Raw genomic sequence first — 23,573 nt, forward strand, 5'->3', positions numbered from 1 at the left:
GAATCAACACTTTTTTCCAAGTGCCCATTGTTGATATCAATGCTGGGAAGAAAATTGTGGCTCTACGTAGTATAGGTATTTAATTATTTAAATTTTTACAACATCTACAAAGTCTGCGATTTTCACACTTCTCTGCATATCAGCTCCAGAAAAATATTGAGGGTAATTTGTCAAATTTTTTTACTGATAAAATATTGTGATTTTAACTTTATTTTGGAATATTTCTCCAGAAACAGCCACACATCACACGATACATTCAAAGACTCTCGGAACATTGAAAATCTGAGGATTCGAGCTTAAAGTGAAAGGTCATGACCACGTCCCTGCAGTACAGGTATTGCATGCAATGACGTTAACTTTGCAAGGGCAGCTGAAGTACGTACTGAAAGAAATGACAACTGACAGACTGACAGTCAGAGATTTTACTTGTTTTGACAAGCTGGAGCAGGAAATTTTGATTGCATTTTTTTCTATAATTTGCTGGAAGGTATGCAGATTACCCAATATTTCCATTCAAAACTGTAACCTTGCAATGAATCTGAGGACAGGCTAGGTCATAAGAAGGACCCGGCTGTTGGATCTTTTGGGGATCTGGTAAAAAACAGATTCACTTCTAGGCCACATCTAGAGGAGCCTTTGAAATGTGACAGTCTTCGTTTTGGTTAAGTGATGCTTTCAGTCTTTGATTTCAGCCTTATTAGTATGCAGGTTCTGAACTGGGACCCTACCATAGTCAGTCTACACCTGACACCTCTCAGTTGGCTGGTAAACTCAGAGGCTAACAGTTTGGTATGTAACCAGGTAGATATTACATTTGCTGTGGCTTTGAGACTTTGTCATCTGATATTCAATGTCAATGTCAACTTTATTTATATAGCACATTTACAACTAAAAAGCCCAAAGTGCTTCACAACAATCAAATACACTAAAAGATGACACATAACTTTAAAATTAGCAAAGTCATAAAAATAGAATAAAAACATAAATTATACTATGCAAATAAAATAACATATTCAGCACATCTGATGATTAAAAAGCCAGGGAGAAAAGGTGCGTCTTAACAAGAGATTTAAAGTGCTCAAGTGACTCAGCAGCTCTGACATGTGGAGGTAAACTATTCCACAGAGTGGGACCGACAAAAGAAAAGGCTCGCTGACCTCTGCTTTTCTTAAATTTGGTCCTGGGAACATCCAAGAGTAGCTGGGATGAGGACCTCAGAGTTCTCGCAGGTTTACGAATGGACAGTAGGTCACACAAATAAGAAGGCGCCAGGCCATTTAGACATTTGAAAACCATGAGAGCAATTTTAAAATCAATTCTCTGGCGAACTGGGAGCCAGTGCAACGATGACAAGACTGGAGTGATGTGTTGGTACCGTTTGGTTCCAGTCAGTAAACGGGCAGCAGCGTTTTGGACCATCTGTAGCCTGTGAATTGAGGCTTGGCCCAAACCAACATAAAGAGAATTACAGTAGTCCAAGCGTACTGTAATAAACATGTGCATCACTCTCTCAAAGTCTCTTGGAGGCAAGTATGATTTGACTTTCGCAAGCAGACGTAGCTGAAAAAAACTGTTTTTGACTACGGCATTGATCTGTTTTTCCAGAGTAAAGCCAGAATCTAAGTACACACCAAGATCTTTCACAAATGGTCTACTGAAAGAGGACAAAGGACCAAGTGCACTATCCACACCCTCTAGAAGAGACAAGTCACCAAAAACAACAATTTCAGTTTTTTGTTGATTTAGGCACAGGGAATTTAGAGCCAACCAATCCTTCATTTCTCTCAGACAATTTTGCAGAGATTCAATGGATGTAGAGTTTGGTCTCAATGGGACATATATTTGTAAATCATCTGCAAAACAATGAAATGAAATGTTGTACCTCCTTAAAATAGATCCCAGGGGCAGCAAATAAATAGCAAATAAAATCGGGCCCAAAATGGAACCCTGAGGCACACCACTGCTGAGAGGAGCAGATTTGGACTGGTGGGGACCAATGTGAACAGAAAATGATCTGTTCAATAAATATGAATGGAACCACTCTAGTGCTGGACCCTTAATACCAATAATAGATTCCAGACGGGACAGTAACACTCTATGATCTACTGTGTCGAAGGCTGAGGACATGTCTAAAAGCAATAGAGCAGCAGAGTTTCCACTATCCACTGTTAAAAGAAGGTCATTAAAAACACGCAACAGTGCTGTTTCTGTGCTATGTTTTTGTTTAAAACCGGACTGGAATTTTTCATAGAGATCATTACAAGCCAAGTGGGACTGTAACTGGTCATAAACCACCTTCTCTAAAACTTTTGACAGGAAAGGAAGCTTAGATATTGGCCTGTAGTTTGCTAATTCATTTGGATCCAGGTTATGCTTTTTAAGAAGAGGCTGCACTATGGCATGTTTAAAAACAGATGGGACACACCCAGAGGCCAGTGACATATTGATCAAGGACAAAACAACTGGCCCAACAAAATCAAAAACCTCTTTCAACAATTTTGGGGGTACACAATCAGTAGGGCAAAAGGAGGGTCTCAGACCTTTAACTACCTGTGTCAACTCACTTAGAGTTACAGGCTCAAATGCTTCCAAAAACACAGAACAGGTAGAGCTAACAGCAGAAACAGGATGAGAAGGCAATGACACAGATGACCTTACAGCAGCAACCTTATCAACAAAAAACTTTAGAAATGTTTCAGACAAAGTGGTAGAAGAGGCAGTAATGCCACTAACCCGGGGGTTAATAATGCTGTTCAGCATATTAAAAAGCACATGAGGTTTGTGGCTGTTACATGAAACAATGTTTGACATATAATGCGATTTGGCCGTCTTGACAGCCAGCTGATATGTTGCATAAGAGCGTCTCAGAGCCTGTAAGGAAACAAGTAGACCGTCCTTTTTCCATTGTCTTTCAGCACGCCTACACTGACGCCTGAGGGCGCGCGTGGTCTCGTTTAACCAAGGTTCACTGTCGCGTTTGGGGTTCCTGACGCGCAGAGGAGCAATAGAGTCCAAGATATTTAAACAGATCAATTCAAAACGACTGTATAAGTCCTCAACACACTCCAAAGGGAAGTCTACTAAGCCCGAATTAAGAAAGACGGCTGAGAATTGTGCCGCGGTGGAAGGGCTGATTACGCGCCGAGGTCGCGCGTGAGCGCGAGACTGGAGCGGGCATGGAAGCGTAACCGTGAACAACACGGGGAAGTGGTCGGAAACGGTGGTTTCTGATATTTCATTTATACACATATCCAAGCCATGGGACAGGATTAAGTCAAGTATATGGCCCTCCCGATTCAGATGTTAAGGGTATGTATGTTAAAATGTGTTAAATCAACCTCTTGGATCAGGAGAGGTATTCAAGTGGCACAGTCCAGCAATTTTCTTTCTGCTGGTCATTAATCGGGATTAGGGCTGATCACAGCATTGTTGTACGATTTAGTGGTAATACAGATTTTTTACTTATTGATATTAGCACAAATCTAAGTCCAATCCTTTGTTTACGTCCACTGTCACACAATTGTCAGAAAGAGTTAGCACAAATTGTGGCTTTACACTTTGCATAAAATACAACAGCAGAGAACATTAAGTAGCACATAAGCCTCTTTGATGGTGCCCCTTGCTAGCTAAACTACAATGCCTTCGGCTTGCAAAAATGAAACCGCTCATAGTTCAAGTGCCAGCTCCTTATATTATTAAAGAGTCAGAGGCTTTACCTAGTGGTGCAACTAGGTACTACAGCTAACTGTACCATGCATGTTCTGACATGCATGTAGGAGAATATAGGTTTTTGATGTGTTTTGGAGCTTGTGGAGTCACAGTACAGCCTACCCTCTTCACACTACATTTCAGACAGAGTCCTACTGGAGCTTTACAACAAAGTTTGAGATCATGCACATAAAATTAAGGAAAAGCTTGGATGCAGAGATACATTTTATATATTTTCTAATTAACTGCAGAGGTATTCAGTTGTCAAGCAAATTTTATTTAAAGTGTACTATCTTGGAAAATTAGATCAGACTGTGGCTTGGTAACAGCAGACATTAAATATTAAGTAGCTCAGATTGGATCAGGCGCAGACACAATCTGATCAAGACCTCCCTAGTAAATGCATTGTAATTGTGGCTGTACTGTATTTATATCCTGGTCTGAAGATTGGCTTATGGGAGCTGAAAACAGAGGTGTTATTCTGAATTTGGTGCTCCAGCTCACCTGCTGGTTTCCAGTCAGCTTCTCGCAGTTTGCAGCATCTGAAGGTTTCAGCTTCCTGCTCAGATCGACCGTAATAACACCTCAGAGTTTAGTCACATGACCTGCTGAGAAGCAGCAACACATTTACCAAACAGTCTAAACACAGAGAGACAGACAACAGCAACGGTTGTACTTCTGTTTTATTGTTCTGAGAAAATCAATACCAAGTAAAAAATAAATTACTTCCTTGATTTTATTTTGTAACATCCTGGTCAGAGGCATAGAGGGAACTGCTGACCTGAAGGCCTCAGAAACACAGGACTGAGATGATATTTGGAAAAGTTGAAAGTGTGCTTAAATTTTAGCCAAATGAATTCACTGCAAAGGAGAAAATGTCACATACATGGATGAAAAAATGCACCTAGACTTATTTTCATATGACGGATCTTCAGCAGTTAAACAATTTTAAAAGAAATCAAACACAAATGAATTTAAAATCACTGTAACCTCAAACAGAGCGAGCTGTTGTGTTTCTGTTACTGAAACAGTCTCTGGTTCCTGCATCAAATAAGAAAAATCAGAGCGTTTCGTCCTGAAACAGATGGCATCAATTTCCTCTCCAAATATCTTAATGATGAAGAGGAGGCAGGAGGTGTTGGAGTCAAAATTCAAAAAACAGAAAGAAATCAAATATTAATAAAGCGCACAGAGTGGGAAACATCTCTCTGTCTTCAAAATAGAACTCAATTGTCTCAACAAATCTTTGTGAAATTTCTGCCCCACTGACTTACACGAATCGTTCACCATGAGATTGACAGATTCCACCAGCAGAACCAACGCACATTTATATGGAAATATAATCTTTTTCTAACAGAAAACTATTATTGTTTTTACAACTTTTTTTCTTTATCAGTCTTCTCAAACACTGAGCAATGTCAGTTGGAGTTTAACACTGTAGCAATAACTGAAAGTCTGAAGAAGAAACAAAATAAACTTTAAATTTATGACTGTGAGATAAAAAACAAAAACAAAAAAGGTACATCACGTCGTAAATTTAAAAAAAAAAACATGCAAAATTTTACATAAATAATTGTTCTGAAGCTAGAAACTGTCTAGTTGCAGAGCTGTTAAAACAAGGAACCGGAGGTAATAATCACACAACCCTGATGTAAAACAGGAACAATGCATAACAGATTAGATAGATTAAAAAAAAACAATGTAGCTTTTATAATTGAGCAATTGTAAAAGTAATAGATTGAATTGAAACCTTCCAACAGAGAAGAAGGCCTTCAAAGATAAATGATGCTCATGAGTTCTCCATGGAACCTTCATGGACAAGTTTAGGTAACAAGGAGGTGGTGGTACTCGGTCGACCCTGAGGAGGCACTTAACCAACCAGATAAGAAACTGATACCAAACAGGAACTAGAACCTGAAAACAGCACATTTCTCCAAAGAATGACTTGTTTCAGAAATCTGACCACAGGAACAGGATAAACTTTCAACAGACCACAAATTTTAAACAGTTCGGTTCTGCTTTCTGCTGCAGGAACTTGGCCAGAACCTTTCTGGTTGTTCTGACTACAAGAACCTGTAGAACCTCTGCAGGGCTATTTTTGGCAAAAAAGAAAGTACCTACTCTCGGGTAGTTGCTTCTAAGAGACACCGAAACAATGCTGTGTAGGTCTCAACGTTGATTATTTTATTGATGTTTTGATGAAGAGCTTCAAACATCCCCATCAACAACATACTATTACATATGAACTGTAGTTAAATCCAGTAGATTTTTTTGTTGTTGTTTTGGTGCACTCTGAATTAACATCTTGGCTGAAAGCTGTTGGATCCTACACTGAAATGGACCAGAAAGATTCAAAAATCCAATCCAATAAATGTTGGAATGAACTGCGGCAGCCCAGAGTTCCTGCAATGGAAAGTTGCCTACACTTGACTGAGACAAAAACAATAAAACAACATAAAACTGTTTTCTTGAAGTTAATTCAATAGCATAGATGAGTTAAAATAGTCCCAACCTGATTACCCCATCCCGTCCCCTCTACAATGTCCATAAGAAATCCTCTACATCAGGCACTTGTTGATTAGTCCATAACTCCTCCAAGCCGCCCAATCAGAAACAGTGAGCAGCCCTCCGTCCTCCAATCACTTGCTCTCAATTAGTTAGTCCTGGCAGTATCTTGGCTTCTCTCTTTAGTCTCCTCTCCAACACAGTTTCCTCGGCCTTCATGTTCACGCTCCGGGAGCTGCGGTGGACGCCGGGGGACCGCAGCTCGACGTTATCGAGGGCGAGTGCGGGGTCGTCGGGCGACACGGGGCGAGGCGCCGGGTAATTGGGCTGGTAGTAGCGGTATGGGTCGTCTTCCTCAACCTCGCCGTAGTTCTGGAAGACGTTGGACGGCAGTTGGACTGCGGGGATAGCGCCGCCGTCAGTGACATCCTCGCCTTCTGCGTTTGCCGACCAACCAGGCCACCAGCCAACCAGCACCCAGTCACATAGGCAGAGTCAGTGAAAGCCCAAAACAAAGATGAACGCCCACCGCCACCACAGGAAGCAATGTTTTGGAGCGATTTGTTGGGTTTCGATTGGGTTAGCAGGAAGAGGGGTTGGAAGGAGTGAGAGACACAGAGGGACAAGGGTTAGCAAGGGTTACCAGGGCAGGGTTACCAAGGTTGCGGACTGACAAAAAAGCAGTTACAGGAAAGTTTGGGATAAATTAAAAGTTAGAATCAGCAACAATAATTGAGTTTAATGTGCAAATGTCTGAGTTTTAGCAGGCAGATATTAGATTTGTTATCTATTAGCTGACATTCAACCTGTCACAACTCAATGTTTTCAAGTGGTATCTTTAAAATGAAAGGTTTCTTGATAATTAACAGTAAAAACGTGCAAAAATGATATCTAAAGTTGTCGTGCAGATAAGCGTTTAGGGCCTCTACACGGTTTTTTTTCTTCATTTTTTTCATTTGTGTTACGGGAATCACTGTATTAAATCAGTAAAGCCTGTGGATTAAAAAAGAGGAACCAGATGATTGTAATCTAGAAGAGAAAGTGAGGAAAGGATGATCGTGTCAGTACAAGTACAAGTGTACTCAAGTTTTGCCATTTTTTTATAAAGATAACATGATTGTATGCTGGGATTCAGAGGGTTGAATTCTTTCTCTGAAATTAGCACTGCTCTGTAGCTGATCGAATCTGTGCAAAGGGCAAATTTAGATTGAGATAAGAATATTATGACTGAATAAGACCTGTTTCCCTGTTGCTTTAACATATAAGATGCGATCAAAAAGTTTCAAGTTTTTATCCTGTTGAGCAAAGCACATCACAGTCACATGCATGTAACAGCAGTCTTCAGTGAAGAACTGCAGCCTCCAAAAAAAGAGAGAAGGTGTGTCAAGTCAGGAGCATGTTTGTTGTTTTCATCTACATGTATGTGGTTGTACATGGTGAATTTGTCATTTGTCTCCCTGTGACTTCTTCATCTTCCTCAAAAATTAAACCCATATTGGAGCATTACTTTTTTTGACGCAGTTTCTGAGATTCAATGCAGATGGTGCTTGGCATGTTTACTGAAGTGGAGAAGGACTGGGAGCTGTGCATGGTTGCACAAGGACACTACTTTAAAAGGAATGGCTGCCAAATTTAAATCTGATAAGGCTGTGCTCTTTATAGATGCAGTCTTGGAACTTTCTGATCGTACCTTTCATTCACCATTTCACCTCGGCGCCACCTTATCTTACATTCAGTCCTGGCAAACCTCTTGCTAACTTTGAGATAACTACTAATCCAGTTAGCAATTTTTTTCATTATCAACAATCCAGGACATTAACTTTTGATTAATCAACTTATTTTCTGTATAAAATCTCGAAAAATGATCAAAATTCTTGTTTGATCAATTGTCTAAAACCTGAAGATAATCAGCTCACTCGCAAATACACACATTTTAGAGGCTGGAGTCAGGACACATTTGGCATTTTTGCTTTAACCCTTAGATGCACAAGCGACTGGACCCTACATTCAAAAATGACCAGTATAAGAATCAATGTGTTTTTATGCCATTGTTGTCATTTTGGTTAAGAATAATAATTTGTATTAATTGTTTTTTTTTCTTATATTTTTGTCCACACAAGAATGATTTCACATTTAAAATATGATTATTTTTTCACGTTATAACATTTTGATAATTGAAAAAGAAGAATATTACACAGAGCAGCAATAGAGAATGTCAACGTCCATTTTGTTGACATTTTTCCACTCTTTTCCTCTAGCTGTTGCTGCTCTCCATCACCTCTTATATGATATTATCAGTGATAAAGAGCTTGGGGTAGTAATACAAATATCACAATTTCTTTAAAAGTATAAAAGGTAAGTTAAAAATTTAAATGGAATGACATCAAAAAGATGTTTTTTGAGGAATAGCTGGAGAATGAAATGATAAAAACTTTTCATGACAAAGATATTGCAAGAAAACGACCCAGTAATGCATCTAAGCATTAAATACTCACTAAAGCAATGATTCAAAATAACTGCAGGTTAATTTTTTGGCAGCTCTCTGATTGAAACATTATATTGATAAGTGGTGAGAGCTGATGCATTGACACCACCTCCACCGACCTCTGCTGGCGTTGCTTATCTGTGAATGTGGCTCAGTAGTCACTGAAATGCTGTGCTGATGGTTATGAGAAGCAGTGAAACGAGGCGGTGATGGACAGACAGACAGACACAGACAGAGACAGAGACAGAGGGAAGATTACAACATGCAGACGTTACTCACATATCGACCCTGTAGGCTGCGAGCTGAACAGCGCCGCTTATGCTGCGGTGCCACCTTTAACCTCAACACACTTCAGAGATCAACACAGTCATGCATTTACTAGCTAAAGATGCTCCTGCAGGGTTTCCTTTAGCTCTGTATGTGGCCACAGTTAAAATCAGTTAATTTCTGTTAACACAAAATGCTCTGGATGCATGTGGTGAATTCTGTTGCAGTTTCTGTAAAGCTGTTAGGCTATAATTTCCCATGAGGCTTTGCCTGTAAAAGGCAGAGAAAACACTGATTGAAGCATTCGGGGGCTCGACGAGCAAATTAGCACGAAACAGCAGCCTGCAGCATCGATTCATCACCTGCAAGTTTCATGAGATTTTCGAAAAGTAATTTGTAGCATTTATGCCAAGCGGTGTATTTAATTAGTGATATATGTATCAGAAAACCCCCCCGAGGAGCATCTTTGCAGTCAGTGATTAAACCCACACTCTCCACACAGAGTGATTTAATACCGGCTCAAACACGTTAAGATGCAGAGTTCAGCTGTGATTTGGTTACTGATGTGTGCAGGGAACCATCATGAAGGAAGGCAGCGCTTAAAGGATTGCTTCACCCGTTTTTTTTTTATGGTCTCACATTTTATTAGCTGAAGTTTTCAGGTAATTGTGTTGGAGATCTTTTTTCCTCCACTCCAGCACAGCGGAGGGAAATGTAATCTAGTCTGCTCAACACATCTGAGAGCCCCAATGAAATAGAGATGATATATTTTGCAGGTTTTAACCCTTTTAGCACAATAAAACTCATTTTCTCATTTCCTCATTTCCACTCATTTCCTCCCTCTCCCCACACGGCACTCAGTCATTACCGTAATGCACGTAATAGCACCAGAAAGCCCCGTTTCGCAGCTTTCAGGGGCAGTTTGAATGATTAAAATTGCACGAAGTAGCGAGGAGTTACAGTAATTTGAAATACACGTGCACCTGTGTCACAGGTGATCTCTGTGGTTTTAAAAGGGTTAATCTTTTGTCTCTGTGTAAACTGTCTTGTCATCTTTTGATATGCTGCCAGACTTATTTAATATTACTTGGTAATTATTTCTGCACTTGTAAGCGTAAAATAATCCAGTCAGATGTGATTCTGGGCAACCAGCTAAGCTCTCAGGTCATATAAAACCACATCTGACTGCCATTCTGAAGCAGCAGGGGTTTTATTCTGGCTCAGAATGGGCTGTTTGAGTGAGAATGATCTATTTGCTGAAGTAAAGACAGTGAGTCTATTTTGTCTTGTTTGACATAAATATGTGCATTTTCCTATAATTTTGGACCATTTGATGAACATAAATGTCTATTATGTCTATAAACAAATGAAACCCCAGTCAACATAACATCTGGCTGAAAAAAGTTACTTTATTTTTTCTTGGTTTGCTGAGCGATGCTCTTCCAAAGCGTTCAATATTTACAATCGATTGACGCTTCAGAGCCTAAAAAACGGTATTTGAGACAGCTTTACCAGAGTCACTTCATTACTGTGACCAACCATGAAGCTCTCTGCAATGAAGGGAATAAAAATCACAACCACAAATTCCACTTTCTGAACATTTAGAGCAGAGTGCCGCATAATTATGCCTATTAACTAATGTATTAATTAAAACCGACAATTTTGTCATTTTTTTAAACATGCAAATTAATATTATAAATTCTGTGCACATAAAAGATAACTGTAATTTAACAAAACAGAAAAATCTGTAAAAGAACAGTTTTAAAATTACCATTTTTCAATCCTTATTTTGCATATTTTTGCTTTCAATTAATGGCAAATATCTGTAAAATAATGTTGAGTTTTTAAAAAAAATGTAAATACAGCACAAATCATAATTATCGTCAAAAGTAAAAGGACAAGTTTCTATTTAAAAAGTACAGATTTTTAACGTGGACATTATTTACACTTTTGGTCTGATTTTTCATGTTAAAAAGTAAAATATACTTATTTTCTGTGATTTTAATTTTCACAGTTTTTAAAAGTAATGATAATAATTATTTAAAAAAATCATTTAAATGCAGTAAAAAACATTGTATGTTTACAGTTGAATATAAAAAAAGTCACGATTTTAACACATACAGAATTTTGATGTGGATATCATTTATTTATTTTTAGATTTAACATGTAAATTAATTTTACTCATAATTTACCCAAACAGGGAACATCTCTAAAATAACATAAATAATAAATAATTTCGAAATGTGAAAAATATCTGCAAAATACTGTTTTTAATCATTTAAATACAATAAAAAAAATAGTGTACTCATGAAAGAACAAGTTACCATTTAAAAAAGTACTGATTTTGAATGCTGACATTAGTTTTTGCCTAATTATTCTCATTTTTAAATACATTTAACATGTGAATTTAAACTTATTTTCTGTGATTTTAGTAGTTGTTATATCTGTAATTTAACAAAACAAGGAATATCTGTAAAATAACAGTAAAATGTTTAAAGAATTACAGTTACAAACTGTTTAAAAGCGTTCATTTTTGCATGTTGTTGTGGAGCTACAATTTTTTGGGGAAATTTCACTGGACGTTGAACTGCTAAACTCATGTCTTTTCCTGTTAACAGCCTCTGTTTAATGTTTTGGGTGAAGTGAACCTTTAAGACAGAAGCATCGAGGCAACTCTGAGGGCAAAATCAGCAGAGAAGCTAATTTGCCTCAGAGTTCATGCTTCATTCATGACACCGTGTTGTTTGGATGTTTCCCATCGCATGACGTCCACAACAACGAGCTCAGGGCATCTCCAGATATTTGAATTCAGAGTCACACACTTTGAAGATTCATTTTCTAGTGTGTTTCAGCAATGCAACCTGAACACACACAGACACACACACAACACACACACACACAGACTGCTGGAAGTGAAGCTGAATTCTGAATCTTAACTGTGACTGTATTTCAAGGTGTTTCGTATTTGACCTTCAAATACAGTGAGCGTCGATGGATGACTCCACTGACATGCAGCCTGTTTAACTCACTGGCAGCTTTTCAACATGAAAAGAAGCCAAATGAATTAAACGTTTCACCGGATGACCTTCACTCCAAAAGACACTCAGCTGTGAAATGCTCTCATGCACGGTTAAAGAATTCACAGTGTTCATACATTTAAACAAGCTAAAGGCTTTCAAGTGAGATATTCCTGCTAATAACACAACGTTCAACCTCAGTACATAGAGAAGCACAGAAATGTAAGCGTAAACGGTTCATTTATGGCCTGTTGTACTTGAAGGGTCTCAGTATCTGCAACCTGTGGCTGTAATTACACAGCAGACACAGTGAAGGCTGATAAAATAGAAGACTAACCATTAGACTGTGAATTCTTTTTCTGCTAACACTGAGTCACTACTAGTCAAATGTTTAGTTGTTTGCAGTCGGGAAACCTACGCACCTCCGACATTGTAGCCCACACAGGAGTTCTGGTCGCAGTATCCCGGAGGTCCGGTGGGGCCGACGGGTCCAGGGACTCCAGGCCGACCGGGAGCGCCAGGGTTCCCAGGTCGACCTGTAGAACCCTGGCTGCCAGGTCGGCCTTGTCCTTGGGCACCTGCGAGGAGAAGGAAGATTTCAGTGGACAAAAGGGCAAATCTGAGTTCAAAACTTAATATTTAAATTTTTTGGACGAGTTCCTATAATAAATATATAATATTGTAGGGTTTTAATCATCGTATTTAAATTAGTCAAGTTCATTTGCATAATAAACATGTGGGTAGGATATTGTAGGCTCTTAACCTGAATACTTACATATATCAGTTACATTTTTATAAACACTAGAAATTATTACAGGTAAGTTTGTATAATAAATAAGAATTTAATAATAATATTTAAATTGGTAAGTTAAATTCGCACACTAAAAATATTAAAATTTTTAATCTTAACACTTGAATTTCTTAGGTAATTGCTTTATTTTGTAAGGTCTTAATCTTAATATTTACATTTATTATTTATTTACAGTACAAAATTTGGCAGGTCAGCTAGTATAATAAATAAATAGAATATTTAAAATAGTCTGGATCTATATATACATTTCATAATAAATAAATAATATTGAGGGGTCTTAATTGTGTGTGTGTGTGTGTGTGTATGTATGTATGTATATATATATATATATATATATACATACATACATACATACATACATACATACATACATACATACATACATATATATATATATATATATATAAAATTAGCAAATACATTTGCATAATATAAAGCTGATATTGTAGAGTCTAGGCTTAATATTTTGGCTCGTTAGGTAATTTTTCTTATTTTTCCACTGGAAAGCACTTTAAGTCAGTGTCTGTTGTTTTAAATATGTTGTATAATAAAAGGGACCTCATGAAGAAAAAGAGAAAGCATAAATGTAACATTTAATACTTTGCTAACCATATTATTAATGCAGTTTTAAAAAATTATGACAATCATCTTAAAGAGCAGTTTTTATCTTGGTATGCTTGAGTTTACCGGGAGGTCCTGGGGGTCCTCGGGGTCCTTGAACACCGACTCCTGGAGATCCCTTCTCACCCTTCTCTCCTGGTTGACCTGGACACAGAGACAGTGTTAAAAGTGTAGCATTTATTGAATGAGTCTCCTTCAAACAAATAAACAAACCAAAAAAAAAAAGATGCAAAATGAACAGATGCCAATTTAATGCAAAAAGTTAAAAAAACACCTCTTAGGCACAGTAGGGAACCCCTATTACATGCAAAATGACTAAATGAATGCAAAGAGATGCAAATCGACCAAAAATTGACCCAAACCAAGAAAAAAGAGGTGCAAAATAAATACACACAAATGCAAAATCAATAGAAACTCGGACAAAACCACCGCAAAAACATACAAAACAGCAAGAAAGATACACAAAAAGACCAGAAAGAGAGGAAAATGAACCACAAAGAGACAAAACCAGTTGGCTACAAACTGTGCCAAAGAAGTCGTCGGTGTAGCTGCATTTTGTTCAAACTGATGGCCAAAAAGTCAATTGTGAAGTTTGCAGACAGCTTTTTGTTCATCACAGCTCAACAACCAACATGGCAGATCATCAATAAACAGAAGCCACTTAGTTCGCCTACAGATATGGTGCAGATTTCTTTTAAGAGACCAATCCAGTGGTTGAAAGCTATGTGTCAGTCAACCAAGAATTTCCTTACAATTTTCAATTCCATCTAGTAGTGAAAACATATTCCTTCCACTCTGTGTAGCTGCTCTGTATTGTTTCATCACAGCTGGATGTAGTCAAAGGCTTAAAAAATGTATTCACTTCATCCTGTCTTCCTTCCAAAAAAGAGTTTAAATTAATTCTCCAACCCTGTTTTCTTACAGTGTATCTCCTGCACTGGCCTCGTCGACTGTCTTACCTCTTTCTCCTGGTTGCCCATTCTGTCCATTCTGTCCTGGGAAGCCAGGTCGTCCTGGGGGTCCCTGTTCTCCCTGAGTACCTGGGGATCCCTGTCGGCCGGGCTCTCCGGGAGGTCCTGGAACTGTGCGGATGGATACCGGTGGGCTGGGTACTTGGTTCAGGATGGAGTTGTAGCGTGCCATGTGGCCTGAAAAGAGATAAAAAGCAATAAAATACAACAGTATAAACACAACTGGAGGAACTGTAGAGGTTAGAATGTGTAAAAAACTACCAAACAAGAGCAACTAATTGTTACAACCACTCAGGTAGATTGATGGTTATAGGTGTTAGATACATTAAATGGACAGGCGGTTGTTCTATGTCCTGGCAGATTCTCAGCCATCCGGGTCATGGTAATCCCGAGAGTTTCAGTAGAAGACAAATGGATTTCTCTTTTTGATCTTGAAGATGTTTCACCTGTCATCCAACAGGCTTTTTTAGTTCTAGTGGACATCCCCAAATCATGACAGTAATCATGGTGTCAACTGTGGTAAAACTGTCTGGGGAGGAATATCAAGACTGCGTTACAACTACCTGGTAAGTGGTTTTGTAGACCCCCACTCCTTCAGTCCTCTCTCAAACCATCTGGGTCTCAAACCATCTGTCGTGAGCCTCCCTTATCATTTTGATGCAAATGGACTGCAAAATCTTGTCCTCAATAGCTGAATCTTGTACGTTGGTCCATGGGTTTGTGGAGCAGTTGTTTAGTCTCCCCTGTACATAGGTTGGTACACTCCTGCATTGGACTACCTTGACAACATTTGTTTGGCTGTATATCCTTAGGGTGAACCAGTCTTTGTCGCACAAGCTACATACAGGATGGCAATGTTGTTACACCAGTTATTTTCTTCTCTGTAGGGGTCTACAACACCACTAACCAGGTATTTTTAATGCAGTCTTGAGATCCTTCCTCAGACAGTTTAACTGCCATTAACCCCTCGAGTCATTCTTCCCCTTTCAGTACCACAACTATTCACACCTCGAGGCATCTTGGGCCTTTAGCCATGTGATTTGGGGGTGAAAATATGTATATATCTAAGACTCCAGATCAAGGACTTAGTACTAAAGAAGTGTCTTTGATAAGAAACATCTTCACTAAACAAAAGAGAAGTCCAGTTGTCTTCTACTGAAGCTCTTCAGATGGTTCTTGTAGTCATCCTATTGAATGCAGGAGAAAGGGGCAGGTGCAAAGACTTGGACACATTTTGGAATGAGGTGCTTTGAGGATGTACTTGAACATAGTGGTTCCAACTCCTAACTTAAAACTAGACACTAAAGGCCCTCGCAGATGTCTGGCAGTGTCCATGCCTTGGAAAGTTGGAGGATCATATTAAACAGTGGCAATCAAAACATTTTGGTGTGTATCACCACTAGTCTTGAGGGAAATAAGGTAATGAAATTTTCACAAGTGAATTGTTATTTTATTAATGTAGATCTTTTCAGAAATGTGTAATTAGATAATAATTAAAAACTCAAACTCCCCAATCTCCACCAAACTTTGACGACATTCCAAGAACTGCCATTTGCAAACCAAGTCTTACCCCTTAAACAACGCTTTGAGACTACAAAAACAGTAATACTTACTTTGGATCAGCTGCTCACAGACCTGCCTGGCGATGGCCTGAACTGACGCTGTTGACTGGAGATCACCCTGAAGACACACCACCGCAAAAGTGTTGTTTATTTGTACTATTTTAATTATCTACACACTTTTCCTGAGTGTTTCTTAAATCATTCATTTTGTGGGCTGTTTTCGGTTCCTGAGCTGCTACCAGAGCATCAACATCCAACAATACTCCAGCTGCGATTCTTCCTACATACTGCTGATGTTTTGACCACAGCAGCCCTGATTAGTGGTACTATACCTCATTCTACACCTCCTGATTACTGCTACTACTGTTTCCACTAATTTTTAGTTGTCCAACGGTCTCTCTATTATTTGCAAGTTTGTGCCATTTAAAGCAAATCTACACTGTAGAAAAGTCCTAAAATATATGTATTTTTTCCTTTATATTTAACAGATGTTACTGTGAATGCATGTGTCTAATATCAAATAACATTAAAATCCACAACATTTCAAATTTTAAGACAACTGAATCTATTTTTGTTACATAAAGATACTTACATATTTAAATGTATCAGAATTTCACAGATATTTCATTTTTATTTAATAGACTATATATATATATATATATATATATATATATATATATATATATATATATATATATATATATATATATATATATATATATATATATATATACACACACACATTTGTGTAGAGTTATTTTAGAGTTATTTTAAGCAGGAGCAAATATAATAAAGAAAATTTTGAGACACTCACCCTTTCACCTTTCTCCCCCTTGGTTCCAGGAAGACCCTGCAACAGAGAAGAGATGATAACAAAAAAGAGGAAAAAGCAACAGTCATTAAAAATTTTACTCTGCAGACACAAGCTGTCTCCTTTTAAATTCCTTTTTTATTTTATGGTCCTCCTTCACACTCTTTAATTCACTTAGGACACCAATTATGTGCTTTACCTCTATAATAAGTCAATTGTAGCTTTGAATATTGCAATCCTGATTATTGAGCTGTCTTCGTTATGTCCGGTGTAAATCGTAGACACCCAGTTGCAATGTACATTATGACACCTTATTGTCAGGACGTCCCAATAACTCTCTGAAAAACCTCCAGTTGATCTAAAATGATGCAGTAAAAGCACTATAGTGAGGAAAAATGTGACGGGCAAAAAACGCCCCAAAATGCCTGATGCTCAGAAGGTTAAAGGGGTGTATTTTTCTTCCCACAGTTGCCACAATTTCTCTCTGTGATAAGATCTTGACTTCACTGTGTGAAGTGTGTTGTGAACTGGTGTTTTATAAATTAAACTGAACACATTATGGATAAGCTGTTTGATAGTTTCCTCTGCAGAGACAGAATCTGAGAAAATATGAAACAAGACACGGCCAAAAAAAGTCCCAGAATGTCACAATTTATCCTGACAAACCTTTTATGCAAACAGAAACGTCACCCACAATATGAACTGTTGTGTATTTTTCTCCACTAAGTTCTCATTAAGACCCTGCAACTGACAACATTGCAGTAATTAGTTGATGAGGGCTCTCTTGCAGTCCACCCACGCATCTGTAATTACGTGCTCGTCAACATTTTATCGCAGCGATGCAAAGTAGTTTGTCAGCAGTTTGTGTTGCCTCCCACAGAATCTCATTTCTTCTTCTGCGGTGCTGTCGAAATGTGATTTACTCTCTGTGAACGATTCACTTCAGCAGGAATGAATGCCAAAGCAGGGAGCGCTTGCACACCGAGATAAAGTGTCACATGCTCAGTCAGCACTAACTAAACGGTGTCTAACAGCTGTTTTAAGCTGCTGAAGTGGAAAACAATATGGCAAACGGATTGCACTCTCATTATTTTAACCTGAAGCTCGAGGGAAGCAAAGAAAAAACTGAAATAACCAAACACATAATGCTGCATCTCACCAGGAGTTTCTCTGGTGTTAGAAGGTTTCAGGTGCTTCCATTTGTTGATATGTGAGTCTCATTTCAGATTTTAAAGTCCTGCTGTGATTCCACAAAAAATGATTTCTGTGCTTTTCAGGTGGTGACTTGATTCTAACTTTTACACACATTTACACAAAACATGAGTAAAATCACAATTAAAACTAATATGATACACTGAAAATTCTTCATTTCACTGTGTTTGATTTTTGGATATTACAACAAAACTAAATGTCACAAGGTTCCTTCAAGGTTCGTAACAAGTTTGTACAATACTGCATTAATCCAGCGATGCTCAGGAATACTTGTAAAGGCAGACAGCAACTTAAAAACATTTTGACCATCCACACCCCAAAACCTGCAGGTGGGTTTAAAAGTCAAGATGGATCCAAAAAAAAAAAAAGAATACAGCTTTTGTCAGAGCCAGAAATTGTGCTTTCAACTTTACAAGAGTCCTTGAACTAATCATGTATGATGCGTAGTTCCTTCTGGAAGATGAACCAAATCTAAGTGTAAAATCGTAATGCTTTCTCAAAATCAATTGTTTCTCTATTTAAAAATTCCCCCCCAAAATAGATCATTTGGATGCTGCAAAAAAACTAAAATTCTGCACTCTGTGGGTCAACAGTGAAGCTCTTAATGATTCAACTGTGACCAACAGTCGTGACAAAAATTCAGGGACTTCTCGGCTGAATTGCAGGCTGCATTTACATATGACAAGTATGGAAACAAAATAAAAATGCAAGTAGTAACATATCTGCAGTACGTACAGTCACTGCATTTATTCCCACAATACTGGTAACACCATTGGACACTTCAAAAATATTGTACTTGTGTATTCCAGGTTTCTAAAATGTTTGTAAAGCTAAAAAAAATCTCGAAAGAGTTTCAACTTAATTTTTTTCAGATTTTTCCAATTTTGACATTATAAATATGCTATACTGCACAAAAGGCATTTCTGTGTTCTGCCGTGGTTGTTCTGCTTCCACAGAGGACTTTATATTACAGTGAAAAATGAGCCCACAGTGAAGAAAACTGTGACAGGAGCAAAAATACAAACAACTGCTTTTAGTTCAGAAGACTAATGAGTTTAGTCAAGTCTCAGTTAATAGCACATTTGAAACAACAGTGTTGCTTTCCAGCAAAAATTAGCATTACAAATTATTCTTACTGGTGCAAGTTTAGTGTTAAAACCCAGTAGTGTTATTTATGATGTGGATTTACCTGAATAATTTACTTGCCAAAGATTTAAAGCCTCCAAAACTCTACAAAATACTACTTTACCTGAGTATAATACGTGATGAAGTCAAAATCCTTCAGTGGTAATAATTACAGAGATTAACCTAAAAAAGTTAAGATCAAGTCTAAAACCCTGCAGCAGTAATAATTATAAGACAGCTTTGAACTGAAGTTTTGTGTTTAGTGCTCCAATGCTTAATTACAATACATCTACAATGAAAAAATGTAGTTGGAAAATTACATTAATTGTCATTGTTCATGCTGTAAAACATCCACTGACTGGATGCAATATTTGATTACATTGTTGAAATCTGGGGCTCAGATAGAAACTTTTCCTTTCTGAAGATGATCCCCTCAGGTGTCGACATGAACACATTTTAGTCTGCCTGACATTTCAGCATCAAACAAGTAGAGCTGCAGACCGGACAGGAAGCTGTAAATCCTACTGACAGACTCTCTGATCACCTTGCTGCTCTCTCTCTGTTCGCCTGACAGGCTCTGCTAAGCCTGACTGACAAGACTTCCTGCCTCCTCCTGGATATTTACACAGAGAGTAGCATTTCTGTGGCACCTTTAGCAGAAGAATGATGGGAAACACACCCAGGGAAAAGACAAAACAGACTGAGCAGGAAAACGGTGAATAAAGAGAAGTTGACTCACTGGTGGTCCCAGTTCTCCCTGTTTTCCTGGAGGTCCTGTTGTTCCAGGGGCTCCTGGGGCTCCTGGAGTCCCCTGAAGGATCAAAATCAGACTATATTAGACTAAAGACTCCATCACCATCCTACCGAGTAACAAACCCTGCAGCTGGACACAGGATTCCTGCAGTAACTTCTCTCTTAATGATGCTCTGTTTCAGGAAAAACTGACGTAAAGAGGAGGCATAGCTATTGCGACTTTCAGTGGAAGTGTACCAACTCACATACGTGGAGAGAATTTGGATGGAAGTGCTTGATTAGATTCTTCATCACTCAAAAGCAAAAAGCACACTTGTCAGGAGAGGACCCTGAATGCTTGAGACTATGTGGGAATCAGGATGCCAAACATAGGAAATGCTGATTTCCAATCAGGAAAGTCCGATAAATATCTATTTGGTGTTCTGATATCTGCTGGTACAAAATGCATAACCAGGCCCTGGCTGGCACCTGATTCCCCCACAAAAAAAGGAATAGATAGAAATGGTTAACAATATTAACACAATGGAAAAAGTTTCTTTCGCAGCCCGTTTACAAATGAACAAATTTGTACGTGCAGCTGCCACAACCACACCCTACATACACTACCGTTCAGAAGTTTTAGAAATGTCTTTATTTTTTGGAAGAAAAGCAATTTTATTCAAAGAACATAACATGAAGTTCTTCAGAAATACAGTCAGACAGTGTTAATGTAGTAAATGACTATTGTAGCTGGAAACAGCTGATTTTTAATGGAATATCTCCATAGAGGTACAGAGGAACATTTCCATCAACCATCACTCCTGTGTTCTAATGCTACATTGTGTTAGCTAATGGTGTTGAAAGGCTCATTGATGATTAGAAAACCCTTGAATAATTATATAGCACATGAATAAAAGTTTTCATGGAAAACATGAATTTGCCTGGGTAACCCCAAACTTTTGATCAGTAGTGTAGCTGATGGATTTGTGCGTCCTTTGTGGATGGGTGGACAAACTGGATGGATGGAATACTGCCTGGCCTTCTTTATTAAAAAGGGACACTTTTGGTTTTCTATTATCTATTAGTTTATTAATTTTTCTTTCTCATAATGGATGAAGCAATACAAACACCCTGTTTCTAAGCACTTTTGTCAGTGTACATCCCAATGTTGACTTTGCAAAATAGCTTTTATGACTTGTTTGAAATTATATCATAAAAAAAGGAAAAAAAGGATTAAGAGAGGAACAGAGATTCAAGCTGTGCTCTACATGCTGCATATTTGTGAAAAGCTCAGTTAGAATGTTCTTGAAGTGTATTTTGTTATCCTTTGAAGATAAAGAATTGAAAAAAACTGATGTAAAGAGGAGCTCATTCCACTTTGGGATCATTTTGGTGGATACAGTTTGTTCGTTTGCATTATTCAGCTGAGTGTTTCAGTTATTTATCCTGTCTTTCACTTACAATTTAGCACTGAGCACAAAAACACAAAAATTACAACAATGGACAAGAAAGCACAAAATCTCAGTTTCAATTTCAACACGACACAAGTCTGAACGGCACACAGTAACATTAACAGACTTACACAGCAACAGTACTTCAAGTTGTGTTAAAATTTTTAGGAAACTCTTCCACATTTCAGCACCAATATTGATCAAAAATATCACTGAGTTTGTTCGTTCACTTTGCTCTACAGTTTCACATTTTTACAAACCAAAGTGTCCATAAAATGTAACTTTAAGGCGATAAAAGACAGGACAGATCAATGAGTCTCACCAAGAATGAATGCAATCCAGGTTAAATAACAGGAGCTAAAGTTTAGTCTGTTGCATCCAGTTGTTTAGGACTATTTCCTCTGAGTTTATTAAAAACCTGCAGCATGAGACAGCAGCAGGATCCATATGAGCATCTCCAAAGAGATTTGACTGTTTCTTCTTCTAACCTGCTGCCCACAGACTCTGCTCTCACCCTTGGATTAGCTTGTAAAAAATCTAAATACATGGAAACAGTTGTGTCCTCTGGAATATTTCCGACAGCCACAGTTTCAATTATAATCGACTTCTACGCATCCAGAAGCAAGACCACAAACCACATCCCCATGTTCTCCTCTGTCACCTTTAACAAACTCACATAAAAAACAGACGAATAAGGTTTCAGAATAACTTACAATAGTTCCTGAAGGTCCCTGTCTGCCTGGGGGTCCGTCTTTGCCTGGCAGTCCCTGTGAAGATGAAAGTAGATGCCATGATTATGAGGATGTGAGATTTAGTCGCTCTTTTTTTTTTTTTTTTTTTTTGGCATGTGACATGAAGCTCTTAATGTATTTATTCAATTCAATTCAATCTCTGAAGCCCCAAAACCTACCGGCGGGTTTGAAAGGTGAGCCATCTTTAAAAAAAAAAATCACCAGAATCAAACCATTTATCTGAGCCAAAAACTCTACATACAGATTGAAGTGTCAGATTTTCAACTTTCAGACAGTCCTTGTACTAATCATGTGCCATTCAGTTAGTAAACCTCAACAAATAACGATATTTCATCAAAATCACCTAATTCCAAATGTCTAACAGATCCTATAGAAAACCAAAGACTCTGTGCCATTTAGCGCAACCCAGAGTCTGTCATTATATTTACAGTATCAGTGACACTCCTGGGCACTGTAGAAAAAAATGTTGTATATGTTAATTCAAGTTATTATTATTTTCGTTAAAAAAACATTCCCAAAAATTACACTTTTGTTTTTCTTTCCTTATGATCTATTAAACCTAGGATAGCATTATTTTTTATACCGACAAATCAAAGTAAAGATGGTTTTTACCTTAGCTGACATGTTTCGACTGCAGCTGCAGCTCGAAACATGTCAGCTAAGGTAAAAACCATCTTTACTTTGATTTGTCGGTATAAAAAAATAACGTTATCCTATGATAATTAAGGACAAAATTAACATCATCCAAATATCTATTAAACCTGTGTCATACTACACAAAATATATTTTTAGTTCTCTCTACTTCTAGCTGTGGTTGTGCTGTTTCCATTGAGGTGCAGGACTTTATATTGCAGTGAAAAATGAGCCCACAGTGAGTTAAAATGAGAGAGGATTTAAGAAAAAATGCCTACAGACTTCTTAAGAATTCGAGGGTTAAGAGAGGCTCAGATGGGTGCCAGCATGTTTAGTGTGAACCAGCCTGAAGGACGTTGCCAGAAGAGGAATACTCAAGTTAATTTACTGCATTATAATTAATTTAAGATAATATAACATGACAGGGCTGCACAGTGCAGCTAGAAGATCCCTGGTTCACGTCCCGGCTTTCCCGGGATCTTTCTGCATGGAGTTTGCATGTTCTCCCTGTGCATGCGTGGGTTCTCTCCGGGTACTCCGGCTTCCTCCCACAGTCCAAAAATATGCTGAGGTTAATTGATCATTCTAAATTGCACGTAGGTGTGAATGTGAGAGTGATTGTTTGTCTATATATGTAGCCCTGCGACAGACTGGTGACCTGTCTAGGGTGTCGCCCCGAGTCAGCTGGGATAGACTCCAGCACCCCACGACCCTAATGAGGATTAAGCGGTATATGGATGATGGATGGATAATATGACAGCAGTAGAGACATGTTAATAAAGTATGTAGAGAAGTACTGGTCTGAACTGTATCAGTATTAGTTGTAGTAGTGAAAGTATCCATATAAGTAGTAATACTACCTGTATTAGTAGCAGTTGTATTAATTAGGTGTGAGAATCAAGTATTTGTT

The 23,573-nt window shown here is 38.1% G+C and overlaps 1 protein-coding gene across 1 annotated transcript in view; it reads right to left on the minus strand.

The window, feature by feature from the left end:
* Positions 1-4,373: 4,373 nt before the first annotated feature.
* The window catches only part of LOC111571909 (collagen alpha-1(XIV) chain), a 245,817-nt gene continuing 226,617 nt past the window's right edge, over positions 4,374-23,573 (minus strand). Inside the window, exons 40-47 of the mRNA XM_055017695.1 lie at positions 21,992-22,045; positions 19,835-19,906; positions 16,762-16,797; positions 15,999-16,065; positions 14,374-14,562; positions 13,481-13,558; positions 12,405-12,560; positions 4,374-6,650 (exon numbers count right to left, since the gene is read on the minus strand). Of these exons, the coding sequence (XP_054873670.1) occupies positions 6,358-6,650; positions 12,405-12,560; positions 13,481-13,558; positions 14,374-14,562; positions 15,999-16,065; positions 16,762-16,797; positions 19,835-19,906; positions 21,992-22,045 (945 nt within the window). The 3' untranslated portion in view covers positions 4,374-6,357. The remainder of the gene's footprint in view (positions 6,651-12,404; positions 12,561-13,480; positions 13,559-14,373; positions 14,563-15,998; positions 16,066-16,761; positions 16,798-19,834; positions 19,907-21,991; positions 22,046-23,573) is intronic.

This window comes from Amphiprion ocellaris, chromosome 15 (assembly GCF_022539595.1).
Source record: "Amphiprion ocellaris isolate individual 3 ecotype Okinawa chromosome 15, ASM2253959v1, whole genome shotgun sequence".
Taxonomy (NCBI): domain Eukaryota; kingdom Metazoa; phylum Chordata; class Actinopteri; family Pomacentridae; genus Amphiprion; species Amphiprion ocellaris.